At 38.3% G+C, this 17,458-nt stretch overlaps 1 protein-coding gene across 1 annotated transcript in view; it reads right to left on the bottom strand.

Moving 5' to 3' along the window:
• ADCY8 (adenylate cyclase 8) overlaps window positions 1-17,458 on the bottom strand; it is a 129,024-nt gene that overhangs the window by 62,848 nt on the left and 48,718 nt on the right. Inside the window, 3 exon segments of the mRNA XM_059836205.1 lie at window positions 1,815-1,942; window positions 12,998-13,109; window positions 15,812-15,942. Coding sequence (XP_059692188.1) covers window positions 1,815-1,942; window positions 12,998-13,109; window positions 15,812-15,942 — 371 coding nt within the window.

Below are 17,458 nucleotides of genomic sequence, written 5' to 3'. Positions count from 1 at the left end.
TTCGCAGCTCCCACTAAATATAACTGTCATTTAAAATACTAAAACTACAGTACCATTTCTACTGGATTACGGCCTTTGGGACCCGGCTTATAAAAGGGCACCAGGGTGTTGGAGACTTTCACATGTGTAAGGAGATCCAGAGAAATTTACTATCCCAGAAGAAAAATGACTTACAATGGGTTTGCTGCAGATGGTATTACCAAGCAAATGCAAATGATTTGATGTGTGTCTTCAAGAATTTTTAACAATGCTGGTAGTTATTTTCATCTGTGTATGCTCTCTAATTCGTGTTTCACTTTCACTGTGGGGATTCCAGAAGCAAAATACAGATTACTTTTTGCAACATTTAGTATGTGATAATTGAATCCAATCTTCTTAGAGATCATTGTTGCATAATCATTATTCAATTACACTTCCCATTCATTAATTTTTGTCAAATTCTTTCTCTATTAAGAACTCAGTAACGTAGCTGCAGTACTCATTAACTGCCTGATCACAGAATCACAGAATCACATACTGATAGGAGTTGGAAGGGATCTCTGGAGATCATCTAGTCCAATCCCCCCGCCAGAGCAGGTTCACCCAGAGCAGGTTGCACAGGAATGCGTCCAGGCGAGTTTGGAATATCTCCAGAGAAGGAGACTCCACAACCTCTCTGGGCAGCTTGTTCCAGGGCTCTGCCACCCTCAAAGGAAAGAAGTTCCTCCTCGTGTTTAGATGGAACTTCCTATGACCAAGTTTGTGCCCGTTACCTCTCGTCCTGTCACTGGGCACCACTGAAAAAAGACTGGCCCCATCCTCCTGGCACCCACCCCTGAAGTATTTATAAGCATTAATGAGATCCCCTCTCAGTCTTCTCTTCTCCAGACTAAAAAGACCCAAATCCCTCAGCCTTTCCTCATAAGGAAGATGTTCCGGTCCCCTAATCATCTTTGTAGCCCTGATGTACATGAGACACACTCAGATTAAAGGAGGAAAACAGTCTGGAAAAGAAGTAAAGAGATCAGACAGCAAAACATCCATGGAAAGAGGAGAGTGCTCAGGTTAGGCAACACTGTTTTAGGGAAAACAACAACAGGAGAAGTATTTGGAGAAGGGGTACTCAGCAACATTGATACAGAGGATAAAAAGACGGAGAAAACCTCTCTTGGAGCATTAGATGTTGGTGACTGTCACAGTAAATCATTGGACAAGCTGTATACATGGACTGCTGAAACATTGTTATTATTACTCCTGACTACATCAAAATCTATCAGCAACACAACTATATTTACATGATGGGAACACATCCCTTAATTAAAATACTTCCAGCCCTTGTGGATTTAAGCACCATCCTAATTTAACAAGTAAAAGTTGCTCATCTGGCAAATCTTACTGCTTATGAGTTTGTCTATGAGCTAGTTTCCAAGCTAAAGTATTACCACAGCTGGTTTTTTAGTGTTTATATTGTTGTTCTGTTTTATTAAAGGGGTTATTGAAAGCAATTCAGTCTCCTCCTCATCAGTCTCTTCTTAAAAATGACAGCAGTACAAAGTGAGGACTGTTAAGATCTGTGAAACCTATCACTTGCAATGCACACCCAGCTATCGTGTTACACACTCTGAAATGGCACAGGTTAATGAAATGCGTTCAGTATCTGTTTCCACGCATTACACGGATCGGAAAAGTCCCACTCTTTTCACAGTGATAATCCTGAGGTCTCTGAACCACCATAGGAATTACTTGTCTAGTAATAGCATTCTCAGATAAGAAGTTCAGGACACTGTCAGAAACAATAAAACATGAAGAAAAAGAAGGGGGAAAAAAAGCATTACCTGATAGTTTTGATCATGCTGAGCCCCATTTCAACACAGCAGTGTGCATGGTCCTGGCGAGGTTCTGGGAGCCCCGACACACAGTAGTAACAGTCCCCCAGGATCTTTATTCTGAGACAATGATGTTCCTATACGTAAATGTATCAAAGAGAAAGCCAAGATTTGCAGTTAATGTTTTCATATTTTTAAGATGAATGTGAAAGTGGTTGAAAAAAGTACTGAAAAAAAATTTTTAAAACTTGTTGCTGGATGTTTCCTGCTTGTGATTAGTACAATCTTGATTTATGTCACTTTTGAAGTAAAGTACCTTTACATTTTCAGTAAAAAAGGATATAGCGATTTTTGTATTATGCTCGTCAGAGATGTCCTTGCTGATGGTGAGACAGGTTTCATCAGAGTTAGGCTGGAGGCTAGTCCAAGGATTCAGAAACGCCAGCTGAGATAACGAATGACCCATTTCAGACTGTATTTCTCTAGGGCATCCTTTCTGCCCCCTTTTTACACTGGAAATAAATGAAAAACCTCTTTCTTCCAACTGATAATCCCTTCCCACCTCAAGTTTCCACTGTCACACTGAAGCATTCCCAACATCTATAGGAGCTGAGCAAGTATCTGCAAGCTAAAGATACCAAAGAAGGTGTCTTGCATTAGGCTTGTACTGTGGGGAAATGACATTTATTTGGCATCCAGCTGGAGACATTCTTTACCCTAGGAGCAGATTCTGAATTTCATTACTTAAATACATATTAACAGTAGCTTTATAGACTGAAAAAACATATTCCTGAGTGATTGGATCGTTATTTTGAGAAGATCCTTTTCTAGTGAGCAGAAATACCTGAGTTGCCAAAACTTTTGCAGTTCCTAGGCAAGCAAAACAAGTGAGCCCAAGATTAGCTGTAAACTTTACCACAGTAATTTGAGGACAGAGCTGCAAGTGTCTAGGGGCGGACAGTATTACAAGTTGAGTCAGGGAAGTGGTTTTATGGTGAAGAATCATTGAAATAATAAGTGCAGTATTAGCACTCAATCAGTAAAGGCTGTGATGACAGAACATTAAAACGAAGACCGGTCTTTACTGGGGAGCAGGATAATGATTTGTAAAACTGATTCATTAAATTATACCAAAATTTGTCATGTGGTATTTTTTTCCCTTTTTCTCTTCTCTTTCTCTCTGGCAACCTGTGGTGGAGGCTGCACTAATCAAAGAAGTGGGGATACATTAAACCCCCTGGGGAAGAGAGAATTTTAATTAGGACATAGGAGCAAATGTGAATGCTGACTGTGCCTCAGGAATTGAGAACTGGTCAAATGAATGGGACTCCAGGTTATTATTCAAGATTTTGCCTAGAAAGAATGAAGCTTTGTAGTCAACCTCAGACAAGTCCTTACAAATCCTAGAGTGGCAAAGGGAAGCTACACACTTGTACCCAAAGCTTTTGCAGAAGTCAGCTGAAGCTTTAAGCATGCCAGCGAGGGTAAAATCTGCTCTGGGCACAGGGCCAAAGTTAAGCTGATTCACCCTGAAATCTCCTTAAACCATCAATAGGAGCTGACTGTGTTTGAAGCTTTGGCTAAGTCTCCAGCTAATACCATTGCTGGCTCTCAGAGTGCAATGCCTACCTGCCCAAGTTTCACAAGGAAATTCAAGACTAAAGTCAGGCTTCTAAAATGTCAACATTCATATATAACTCTCCTCTTTCCTTGTCTCCTTCTCTTAAACCCCTCTGCAGACCCACACAAACGTACATTGGGTATTTTTCATATGGTTGCAACTGAAATGGTACATCCTAAAATCCACCAAAATAGTAATTTTTTACACGTTTCGTCCTCAAGGGAAAGAATGAGAGATTCAATTTACTGCGCTTTACACCTATTTTATTTTTTTTCTGTAGAGTGAAACTAGGAAACATTAAACTTAATCAACAAGTAGCAAGGACTCAATGGCATAAATCAGTGCATGTTAAACTGTTAGTGGGCTTCCTTAAGCTTCTCTTTGTGTTCCCTGGGTAGACAAAAGGCAAAGAGATAAAGATATTATAAACACAGATTCTAAAGTTCTTCATTTTTTTTTAATAGTGCCGTTCAATTGATTCATACTCTGATTGCCATATGCTTTTACATCTACAAAGTAAAAGAAGCATTTATAATGTCGTGTCAGTTTGACTGAAGTGGAATAAAGCAAAAAGCAGCACTTTAAGTCCATTCAGATCCACTACAAATACATTACAACTGATAACCTCACAGTATAATATAGGAAAAAAAAGGGAAAACTAGTCAATTTCCAAGAAAGAAAGAAATAAAAGACAAGTCTCACGTAGTATCATATTTTAGTATTATAATTACATTTTTACATGCAACATTTATCATGCACTCTTGCACCTGTAGTACCTGCCTATCTGACGATGTGGGAATCCCCTATTAAGTGAGGATCTAATTCAGCACAGTTAGAGAACATAGTCTGCCACAGAAAAAAACCTCAGCTGTTTGGTTCTTAATGACTCACTTAAACTGGCTGAAGTGCTGATTCCATTAAAGACAGATGAAACCATTGCCACCTGGCTGCATGTCTCCTCATTTGCTGAAAATCAGAACAAGGCAGACCACTTCAAAAAGATGTGATTTTTATAAGAAAAAGAAAGAAGAATCTTAATGCATAAGAAGAACTGCTAAGGAGGGTTTGATGTATGCAAATGTGAGTGCATATGCGTGACACAGGAAATCTGTTCAGCTGCACATGAATGTATGCTTTTACTTGTCATGGTACGTCATCTCTATACGCATTTGCCAGAACTCAGGAAGTCATCTACGGAGTGAGATATCCAAACGGAGATGACTATATATAGGTGTCCATATGTCAGCTAGCAGTCAAGGCTGCCATTACACTCAAAGGAGAGCCAGGCAACGTAGTCAGTGAAGCCTAGGGACCAATTCAGCTCACAGTGAAAGCAGTTGGCTGGGCTTCAGTTCTGTTGTCTGCACATAAGCTTATGGTGCATCGGTAAGACCCCTGGGTATGTGAGGCACATACACAGGACTAACAGACATGACAGAAGACGTATGTCCCTCTGGAGCAGTGCGAGGGCCAGGCAGGGTGTTTCTATTGGCACAAGGAGCACTTAAATGACTACTTGTCTTCCTTATTTTTCCTGTTAGTCAAATCATTATGACTGTTAAACACAAAATGTGTTACAGTCTGACTATATGGTCCTCAGCCTTTTTATTCACCCCTTATTATTCCCATCATACCTATTTCAAAAATAAACTGTGGATTTTTCATCACATTTTCAGCTAGAAGAAGATAATTCAACAACTGCCAGGAAGGACAGCGGGCTAATGGTATCTGCCTTTGGCAGAGGAGGACTGCTTGGTCTCCTGAGATTCCCTCTGATAACTCTGTAGTTTAATTGCGTCTACAGTTTAGACTAGATGCTTTGTCAGTCTTGTATTAGCACATTAAGGTTAGATTCATGGCTAATGTGGGTAGCCACGCTCTAGTTGTAAATAGGACACTGAGTTTTGTAAGGGCCTACCTACTTTTCAGTGGCATAAAAAGACAATAATAGCATTCAAGATTTTCCTCATACTCTAGAGCTCAAGCCCACTTCCTAAAGCCGTCTCATCACAACAGTATCTAAGAGTTGCAAGCGGATATTAAATGAAAATGAATGAAAAATATAAACATGTATGAAGAAACTGTAAAACAAGTAAATTATTTAAATAAGAGAAAATGGCCATACAGGAACTTTGATGCAGCAGATATGACACTACAGCATTAAATCCTTACACTGTTGTGAGGTTGTTATGATCTTCTCTTTGTTTTATTCTATTCCTCCTCCCCTTCCCATAAGCAATCCCAGAAGTGGTCCCCGGGCATGTAAATGACAGCTGATATTATACAGACATTCACATCAGTATCCATCAGCCTCACACTCCTCCCCATACTCACTCATTAATGCCATTTACTGAAAGTATCAATTAATTTCTCAGCATGTCACAAACAGGGACTTTTTCCCCCTTATTTGCAGCTTCTCATTTGCTACAAGTGAAAGATTAAGGGTCCTGATTCTGCCAAGATCAACTGAAATCAGTAGAAATTTTCCCTGGGGATATTGAGCAGACTCAAACACTCAGTTATTAATAATAATAATTCTAGATTAATTCAGTGGCAATTGGTAAGAAATCTTTTTCTCAATCACCTTAATCCAGAGCAAAAGAAAATATGCAGATATTTCATAAATAATTACCTCATACATGTGAATGATTTATGTTTAAGCTTCTTAAATACACCCTTAGTGACTGGAAAGGAAGCAAAGCAAAGAGGCATCAAGTGGAGCTGAAGAAATGAGTTGCTCAAATATCAAGTTACTGAAAGACACAGTCAGAAACTTCATTAATATTTCTTGTTTCCTTGGGCTAAATTTCTGGCGAGAGGAAAAAGTGATCGTGTTTTGTAAGTTACGCCACTTTTTCAGTTCTGCCTGTGGTGAATTAATCACTTCACCTACTTTTGAAGGGAATCCCACAGGCTAGCGAACAGCCCACAGAAGAGTCTACATTCACGATTTTTATAATTTCAAGCTAAAAATTTAGAACCTTGTGGATGTGAAATTACTGAGGCTGAACTGCAGAACAAAGAGATCATACACATAAATCTCCTTTTAAAAGGTGGCCAGAGTAGGAGGAGGCAGGGACTTGGCCTTTATGTACAATAGCTCAGTTCCTGGAACATTTGCCAAAGGTATAGGAAACCTAGATAAAAGGCCTTTCTCAGCACGAATGGGATCTAGGCCAAAGTTCTTAATCAGCAGGCTGTTTTGGGGTGGGCTGGAGAGAGAGGTCCATCCAAATTCCTCCTATCGCAGCTCTGTCGCCTTGGAAAACAGAGCTGGGACCTTGACAGAGCCAGATGGAGGGAAGTTCCCGAGCCTGGTGGTGCAGGCAGAAAGGAGGACCAGGTTTGGTCACGGGTGCAAGGACTCTTTCTATTTTTTGTACACATAAATGGGAAAATGTGGCAATCTTTCATCCTCTGCCTGGACCAGGGGGGATATTTAAATACAGCTCTATACTAAATTCTTTTTACACACTTTAACAGACCATGTAAGGAATGCTTTCTTTTTTTATAATAGCCTATAGCAGGGGGGTTAGAACTTCTCCAGGCTGACAGAAAATATGGGTTTGGGGTCTCTTATGCTGCAGAAGGAACTGAGGCACATTCCTGCGTGAGTTTTCTAATATATTATATCAACACTTCTGTCCCTTGCCATACTGTGGAAGAAAACCAGCTGTGGCTGTTGTGTCTGGTGAGCAACCATCCTTGCCAGCTAATTAGTAGATTATGCCGTAAGTGATTTTAGGCACAGAAATCCCTGTTAGAAAGATTCAAGGTGTGTTTCTTTCCTGCTAAAGCAGGAGCAATTCTGCATGAAAATTCTGCCCCTTAGGAATTTCCAGGACTGCAAGAACATAAAGGATGAGGTGCACATTTCTCAAGAATATACTTGCGAAACCTAAATTCCATTCAAATCCCACTTTAGTCAACAAAGTGGTTTGGGTTTTTTTTTTTTTCAGGTTTGGATTTACGTAACCCTCGGTTCCTAAATCACCAAGAAATTTTGAAATGGAAATTTTATTTAATCTGCCATTTTCATCTGACATTTTTCATAAAATGCCTGTAGACTATCACTTCGAAAAGCATTTTGTGGACCGGGGTTTTATTTGACTGTTCAGGTCTTTTGATGATTTACTGGGCTTTTTAGCATCTGAAATACTATAACTTTAGTGAGAACATTGTTTAATAGTGTTGTTTATTCACTAGTATTAGACAATTAATTATTGACACTGGTGAGGAGGAAAAACACCCTAGAATTAAGCACTGCAAAAAGAGCATTCACTCCCTCCCATTACTATAAATCCATATAATGTCCTTATAATTAAGTAAATATCACATATGTACACTCATTATCCAGTTAACTCTGCTTCTTAATACAGTACCCCAAGCATATAGGCATGAAGAAATTCACACTTTTATTTACTGACATATATGTTTAAACAGACAGGATTTTTTAGGGAGTCTCTAGAGTCCTGCAGGTTATGTGCCTGAAGATCATTTGACAAAAGAACAAAGCACTGCCAGCTCAGAGGTTACATGTGGCCAGGAACAGCAAAGCACTGCAATAGGAGTGTCTTTATTGAGGAGACAAAAGAGCCTTTAAGGCCCTCCACTCTTCCCTCTTCGATACCAACTAGTGCAGGTATTGTACTGGGGCTACAGGAGGATGCATTCTTGTGGAGCCTGCTAGTTAGGCTGGTTTCCACCCCTGGAAACACTAGTCACAAGTAAGACTGTTGGAAGAATTTTTTGACAGGTTGTCTGCAATCAATCTCCCAAGAGAGAATTTAACCAAGGTTATAGAAAAAGACCACCTCTTAGAAAAAAAATAAATCATCAGTTCTTTAATAAGCAAAAGCAACCTGTGATTCACATTACATAAATAACTCTCCTGCTAACACCAGCCTAGTGACATAAAAAGAAAAAAGGCTCATATTAAAGTGTGAATTTTCCATTCAGCATCTACAGTTCCTTTGAGTAAGAAGCACTGTTATTGTGGGTTATCGTATGAGAGCTGATGAGACTGTAAAGAGATGAAGTGTCTTACAGGCCAGTCATTTTATTCTTATATGAAACCCATGGATTTTAATCTTTCAGGGGAAGATTTCTGTTTCATCATCAATGCTTCATATTAAGGATAGGTCCAAACTCAAATCTAAGACTCTCTGTGTGTTCGTCTTTGTGTGTGTGTCTAAACTAGAATGCTGTATCTTCATTATATCTTTAGGTCTCGGTGATGTCGGACTACATCTCAGCTGCTGTTGCAACAAAGCTTACAGATGTCTCCTCCTCTCTTTAGGGTTTTACTCTTTCCTCCTTGTCATATCGGAAACTGAATCTACACACAGTGTAGATACATTTAGAAATATGACAATCATAGTATCGGCTGACATCTAGCACTGCAGAGAAGGCAGAGGAAAAACAAACGTCAAAAATAACTATTATTTCATCAAAGCAGGACCTTTTTGAGGCTTAAGTATCTTACCAAATGTCATCTTATTTCCCTTCTGTCCTCAAAATTTCTGCCTAAGGAAAATATTAATATTAATTAAGTTTCTGCTTAGGCCTTTCAGTAGGTGGATATATAGGGAAATCTTTTCTTCAGTTCTGTTTTATGCCAACTTATTTTTCTTCCTTTCTCACTGTCACTTTTCCCTTTAATAACTATAAAAATTTTACAAATATCAGCGTGATTAGAAAGGGGAAGTAGCTGTACATAACATAATATTACATTTCTTTCTTATAAGAAATATTGAACTGAGTTCTAATTTTTATTCAAAGTGTTCTCTGGTAATGATACAGATATTATGGAACTTGTTGTTATTAATTATATGCATCGACATATGCCATAATACTTGCTGTAATCGACTGACGATTAAAAGAAAATCTCAGAGCTCTCAGTGCTTCTGCATTGCACAAGAAAAAGGAAGGCTGAATAAGAGAAACTAGAAACTAAGCTAAATTACATTCTTCAGTAAGCTGTGAAATAGTGTCTTCTTTTATATTATATGGTTTATATAAGACGATAGAGCAGATCAAACAATCCTTTATATGGGATTATAAAATACTACTTTTATTTAGAAGTAAATAAGGATTTATAAGGATTTTCCTTAAAATCTAAAGAGACTGCCTCAAGCTTTCTGCAATTGACCTCTTTGCTTTGATGATAATTCTTAGCAAAACCAAAGAGTTTGAGTAACAGTGTCTATTTTAAAGAGTTATGACAACTTTAGTTAAGCTGATTAAGAACCAGTTAAGTGATAGATCTGAAATCTAGATGTGAATGTGTAATCCTCATTAGTGGAAGATTCTTCTAGTGAGGTCTTGAAAGAACCACTTCCCAAAAAGCCTGTCAAGGATTTACAGGCAAACATGAAAACATTGCCAATAACATTTACAGAAGGAATAAGACTGGTAGAATCATCAATTACCACGTAGGCCTGGTGGTCACAACAAGACAGCAAGACCATAAAAACACAAAATAATATGTTTCAGTACAATAATGTCATCACTGTATGTTCGGAAACATGTGATCTTTGGACAGTGATCAAGGAAAGAGAGAATAGGAGGAATGGTGATGATCTGCCTCCACCACACTAGTGGTGGAACACTGCTTTCAGTGCTAGTACCTGTGCCTTAAAAGATATTCTGAAAAATTGGAGGCAGTCCAGAAAACTAGTCCCAAAAATCATTTGAAGGAGTAAATCTTACAGAGAAAAAGCCTTGCAATGAGCTTGGTCTGTTTCTTTTATCAAAAGGAACCTGAAAAGTGGTTTGATCAAAGCACACAAATGTATTCCCAGGGAATGTTTTTTTTGTCTAGGAAAAATAGGTCATAGCGAGAATCAATGGATGTAATTCAAAATCAGAAAAAAATCAAATGAGAAACAAGCTATACTGAATTAACTGTGAGAGTGTTAAGGCACTGGAATAGACTCCCAAGGTACACAAGTATTTGTCCATCTCCTGGATCCTTCAGATGAAGACTGCGCATTTTTCCAAAAGATACATCTTTGCCAGGTGTGAAAGCTTCGTACAGTATCAGTTGGGTAGGTTGATAGGTCCATGGAAATCACAAGTCCTTAAAATTTGGGTCATGGACCAGTCAGTGTCTACTTCCAGAATTTTCCAAAGGCAAAGGTTAAGTTTAATACAAGATTTAGGCCCTTATATTTTAGGCAGCTGACCCCTCCATAAGAGTCCGGAACCCTGAGTGAGGAGTCCTGGTTTCCTATAAAGTGCAGAGGGAAAGTTCATCTCCTTGGGTCGGACAGAAACACCAAAAGCCATGTAGAGCTTCTGTTCCTCTCTAGGGCTGTTGGGCATCTCTATTGTCAGGACATCAGGCAGGTATCATGACATCCAGGTCTCAGAAGCCACAAACAAGGAACACAATCAAAATGCCTTTCTTTTTAATAAATTTTAATTAGTCATGGTTAGATCACACTAATCTTTGTAGTGAAATCTGTTAAATTTCTGCAATGATTCTTCCCTGTGTCTTCCACCTTTCAGAAGATTGATCTAGACAACTGGATTAGTCTAGTCAATGATGTATAGAGGAGAAAAGCAAATTCATAGGCTAGGAAAGAAAATGCATGAAGGTGCCTAGAGTCTTGAATTTAGTGACTGGGACATTCATTTGAGAGGTTACTGTCCTGATGATGAAGTTTTGCAGACAGAGAAATTCCTTGATCTCAAACTCTTCAAATTTCTGGGAAAGAAATTCTTGGCTATGTGAGACAAACTGGTATATTTATTACTGTTTCTTTAAAATAAACTCACCTCCATTTTTGGGATACCCACTCCTATGTGTGTAGATTCAGTGTTCTCCATGAAGATTTATGAGTTTAGGACTGTGACAGAAAGCTTTCTAGAAGGTTTAAGCAGGAGACGTATGGCAAACCACAGAGAAGGGGGAAAACTCTGGGCATTTAAAGAAGAAAAATTTTCAGTTCCTATAAAATATTCAAAACAAGGTGGGAAGTGCCTTCAGGGTTAAGTGGCAAGTGTGGGAGGATTTTCTGGATTACACTTTTAGATGTAAATGCCTTCCTTGTTCTTAACTCTTCTATTGGATCTAGTCCTTCTATTCAAAATCTCTATTAGTTAAATGTAGTTTATAGAATGATTAGAAAATATGGTTAATGATGAGGAAGGAAGAATCTGTTCTACCAAGAATGCTAGGCAAAATTGAAATGTAAAGCAAGGCAATAAATCATATTGTGTACATATTCTTCCTCAAATACTTCTGTGACATACATACATTTAATTTGGTTTAAAATGTGTTTTCTCAGTTAGGGTAGCTATTTTTGTCAAGCCATACAGAAGCAGACATTACTCCTATAAGATTGTTAGAAGACAGGACTAAGGTAAATTCTTTCACCCTGCTTGGTTTTTAATGTAGAGCAGAGTTGATGAGGGTTTTTTTGTTTGCAAACCAAATATTGCAGATTGCATTTACCAATATGCCAGTGTCCAGGCAATGGGTCATGGCATCACTCTGTAAATGAGAAAACACATTGCTACTTTAGATAAAAATAGCTGACTCAAAAGGGCTTTGAATAACTACAGAAGTCTTGCCTTTCTGGTCTCTATTTTGCAAGCTAAGAGACAACACCAAGGGTCTTACTGATGCTTGTGCAATAAGTGCACAAATACCCCACACCCCTGAACCAAAAATGTATAAAAATCAGTGAGGGATGTAGATGTGTACATCAGAGCAAGTCAGTCTAGGCTCCCTTCTAGTAAATAGAGAGCATGGTCAATGACATTCAGAATGTAATTCCTGTTTTCTCATAGTAAGTGCCTACATTTGGTTGGATAAATTCTAAGCTGAAGTCCATTAAATGTACTTCATTGCCTACACTAGCAGCCTTATTTGCCAGCTCAGATGTTGACACCTAAAGATAATCACATGAAACGAAACTTTGACCAAAGAAACATAAAAAAGAAGAAAAGAAAATGCAAGCCTAGCAAAATTGAGCATGTGTTCTGTTTGTATTTCTGTGCTTTGCTTTTTTCTAATCAGTACTAATTAAGTAGCAACTAATTTGCCTAATGTAATAAATTCCTCTACAGTGTTTAATTAATTTCATTGTTGAGTTACATAGAATCCAACCTAAAGATTGTAAAACCTGCTAGTAACTAACAATTGCAATGACTGTGGTCGCTAATTATATGACCTTTAAATGAATATGTCTTTTAACCTTCTTCAGTTCTTAGAAGAAAAGTCAAAATAAAGCTATGGCCTTAAAAAAAATTCATTTTCCAGCAAGGACCAGAACTATAAAACTTCCTTAGGAACTGTGGGAGGTGATCTGCTTTCATATCATTCTTGGTCTAGCACTACAGAAACACAAAGTTCTGATGACTATCTGAGCTTTCATTTGCTATCAGAACTCACCACTTTTGATATAACTTGTCAGAGTCTTTCGACCTCAATGGCTGCATAAAATCCCAACGGGGAGAATCTGGATGAATATTGTTCAGAGTGATCAGAGGGTATTTCCCAAAGCTCCCAAATACAAAGTTGACTTCATATCCTTTTGCGAATAAACTGTGTTTAACTCACATGTGCTAGTCGATCAAATCTGGCAAAGAGTTCATTCAGCATTCGGACCAACTCCTGGGCTGACAGAGTTGTGGAGAGGTTGGTGAATCCTTTAACATCTGCAAAAAGGATGCTAAAAAAAGAAGAGAGATTAATATTGCAGTCTATTTCCTTTGATAACTAAATGTCCTAAATTACCTTCTAGTAATTTACTAGTGAAGGCTCATTTTAAAGTCATGCCACCTTTGCTATAGACTTTTGGAGATTCTGGAGTACTGAATATAAATATTGAAGGGAGTAAAGAAATATGACCAAGTATGAGAAAGGGTTTTGTGAAAAATGTGTGTTATGCAATTTTGGATATTCATGTCATTCAGGAAGATATAGTTAAGCCTTAATAAGCACAGTTGTCCCCGTTTATCAGTGAGAAGATTGAGGCATAGTACACCCATAATATAGAGGGCTGTATAAACAGATAGACTTGGCACTCAGCTGTCCGTTAGTATCTGACAGTGTTCTCTGAGGGTGGGTTTGTATATAGCTGGTTTTTTACAGTGTGTTTGACTTCAATTTCTAGTGTTATTCTCAGGTTTTACTTATCTATGTGCCATACAAGACTCAAATCCTAAGACAACAGACAGATTCATGACAGTCTTGATCTGTACCAGGATCAGACCAGGTTTATTGCATCTAATTTTAGGGACTTGACAAAAGTACCTGAGTTAGAAGTATAGTACCCTCTATTTAAGGTATGAATCTTTATTTGGATGATTCTTTCTTCTTCCCATTGACTTCACAGGGAGCCCGGTGTGATCATACTTTGAATTTAGGTGCACCAAACTGGGTGCCTGAAGTTATGGCAGGATCTTAGTCAACGTACTAGTTGCAAACAGAGCTCTAACCTACATTTCAGTAGCCAGTGAATTTTCTAGCCACACAACTTTGGCTGCTCACTATGCCTACAATGAGCACATGTGAATATAGACAAACATACACACACACACACACACACACACACACACGAAGTCTGTGGTGAGCAAGCTATCACCTGGACCAAAGCATGTAATAGCTCAGTACTTAGCAGCTGAAGAAATGAAAGTATTGTCTACTTTAAAAAGTAGTAATGTTCAAAAAGACACATATTGTGCAGTCACAGACTGGAAATAACCCAAAGGAACCTCATTAGCACTTCAAAGTCAGCTAATAACTGGTGTTACAATCTGAGTAGCTGAAGATCTTTCATTTGCGTTGAACAAGATCATAATTTGACAGTGTCTGAGAATGACTAATGTAACCAATAATAAATAGAGTAATGATCAGGTGGACAATAAAATGTTACTAATGATAATTCAACTCATCTTCAAATTTATGGACTGGTAAGGGTTTGGGTGAGGATTAAGTAAAAGGCTCACAAACTGGGTAAGATTTTTAACAGTGTGAAAAAAACAAAATTAAAAGGTAAAGTACCAAGCTACTTGAAGAGGAATGAATATTAATAATAGCCTAAATTGATAAAAATAAGATTTTCAGGCAACTAATTTCTACACTTTTCATTATCAAAAAACCAACAAACTCTAACTAGGTACTAATTTTAGGGATTCATATAACATTGGTTTAGGTAGTGTTCCGTGTTTAGGAAAAAATAAGGTGAAACCCAGTTTTGAAAAGATCTAGTCACTCTCAGCACGCTTAAGAAGAAACCAGTGTCTGTACTCTAAAGCACACAGAATCTTCATTTTAAATCTCTTTCAAGCATAAATTATGTTTTGACTTTTCACCCCTGACTACAACTCTTTTCCATTCAAACAGAAGGGCCATCTTCTCCCTATTTTGATTCTTCTATAGCAACACTTACTCTGAGAATGAAAAAGGGTAATGGAAGACATTTTAATTTAGTGCAATTCAAACCTTTTGTAAGGGGCCTTGATACTTTCCACCAGATTTAATAAAATAATATGTCTGAGCTACTGCAAGGCCACAGAAGAAGCAGATAATCAATTTACTCTTTTGCAGAAGTTCAAATTATGTTTATTGAACTTGTCCAGACAAGGTTATATTTGGGTTTCATCAAAAGGCAAAGTACATGCTTTCCTAGCAAACCACCTCCCATCATATCCAACGATGTTTATTTTTCACTTCCTTCAGTGATGGCCACTCAATGATTTGCCCTTGTGGTTTGGGATAAACTTATGGAAAATGTTATTGACTTAGCTAAATATTCTGATGGTCAGGAACCACAATAAAACCAGAGAATCTGTAACATCATCGAGTGGAAGCTGAATTCTGGTGTAAATGTACAATTAGGACTTATTATCGTGAGTAGCAGCTCATAGGATAACTATCACCGTCTCACTAACTAATTTCAGGAGAGACAAAATTTAGAGAGGGGAATAAAAAAGGGAAACGGAACTAAGAAAATTATAAGAAGAATGTTTGAATGAAAATGGCTACTAAACAGAGGAGCCACATGACATGTGTACATCTTTGAGAACATCTCCATCTCATTTCTCAGCGTGTGGGGTTAACCAGAAGGTTGTGGCAGAATATGTGTCCACGTGCAGGCAGGGCTCCCCTTTCTGACCACATAAAGTGAAAAAATACACAAGTGGTCCAGGCCCAGTGTTCAGTTCAAATGGGTCTTGCCATGCCAAAGGAATCCAGATATCTTGATGAGTAAAAGAAGGCACCAAAGTGCTTATCTGCTCGGGGCTTAAACAAGGGTACACTGATTTTCTAATTTATGAATGAATGAAGAAACAGAAAGGAAACTCTCAAACAAGAGACACTGTGCAGCGTCTGTGACATTAAACATTAAAGAGAGGCTCCTCCACCCACCTGACATTCTCATAACGATGAATGTAGATCTTATGAAACTGGTGTTGCAAATGTTCATCTTCTACGTTGGTCATATCATTTATCATTTCCAGGACTACAAACCGTGGTAAGACAGAGAGCACCAGCCTTTCCTAAAACAAAGAGGAAACCAAAGTGTCAGTATGAGTCTGAATAAGTACTTCACAGGAAACTGATGGAGCTTTTCCCTATTTAAAGAGCTGGATAACTGGCAATTTAAGATGTGACTCTCCCCTCTAAAAATTCTAGCTTAGACCATTTGTGATAATTCACATTACTAACCTGAGTCCAGAATATGGACCCTTCTCTCTCCTTCCCTTCCTAGACATTCTTCTCTCTAATGTTTTCAGCTTACTTGTTGATTATTTAAATATCCATCCTACTTATTACCTCCATTACAAACTTCTCACTAACTTCTCACTTACAAACGTATCAAGCACTGCATTTCAGGCAGCAGTAGCTTGATTAACAGATTTAGGCCAGAGAAATTTGAAAGTCCTCAGCAGCAAGTAGGGTCAGATTTTTATTGTTGCTTATTCATCAGAACTTACAGACTATGTGTTTAGCATTCATAAACTGTATAATTAATAGTAAAGCTGAAGAATAAATGAAGCAAAAAATATGCAGAAGAACCTGACTCATCTTCATTTAGTGAAAAGGACAGCATTTAGACAAAGCTTAGTTGTATTGCCAGAGATTAAAGACAAGGATAATATAAACTAGTGCACACCTAAGAAATGTTTTATGGGAAAGATTTAGCTATAAACTAGTTTGTATGTTAATAGGGTTACAATAGTTAACAGGAACTAAGTTTTAGAGTGACTTGGGAATCTCAGAGTCTTCTCAACAGTCTGTGGCATTGAAGTGCTTGCATCTTTTTTACAAATGGGACTGGGTTTCAAAGTTCCTTGAAAACTCTACATGTAATCTCAGAAATAAGCATTTATATGTATGAGTGAAGCAGGTTTCCAGCATGACTCATTTGGCTTGTCGCCCCCTTCACCTCTTTTTTGAAGATCCCCCCCGGACAGATTGTGGGCTGAGCTGTTCTGCTGACCCAGAGCTGACCGTTCTTTCTCCCAAAGGCCTTGTACGACCTCCCTGTCCCATAATGGGTTTACATCTGTTCACATGATGTGAATGCATGATGCATACAGTCTCCAATCTCCCAAAATGGACAGTTGGTTGCTGGTGCCCTCCATTGCAAGGGTCTTCACAGCAGTGTCTTCAGCTAGGTCAGCAGAGACTCCTCACATGACTGTTCTGCTCAGTTCTTACAACCTGGCTGGCCCATGATCCCATGTGACAACCCCAGTCCTACATAATTCATCACAATTGCTATATTTTGACCACATACTAAATATTTCTTAAATATCTAAACTACCTACAAAAGACTAGTTCCATAGACCGTTTTTGCAAGGACAGTTTCTACCGAGTATTTACAAATGTCTTATCTATGCACAATTTAATCACTTCAGCAGCAGGAATCACCTAGAAAAGGACCTGGATGGGACACTTGACCCAGAATATTAATTAAGACACTTAAAGATATAAATGGGACTAGATAAAGGAGGATTTGCACCTGGGAATATCTAGAACTGCCCAAAGTTCCCAGCTCCTGTAAGAGTC

The sequence above is a fragment of the Gavia stellata genome, chromosome 3 (assembly GCF_030936135.1).
Source record: "Gavia stellata isolate bGavSte3 chromosome 3, bGavSte3.hap2, whole genome shotgun sequence".
NCBI lineage: Eukaryota > Metazoa > Chordata > Aves > Gaviiformes > Gaviidae > Gavia > Gavia stellata.
The sequence above is the reverse complement of the archived record's forward strand: the minus strand, read 5'-3'. Positions and strand labels throughout refer to the sequence as shown.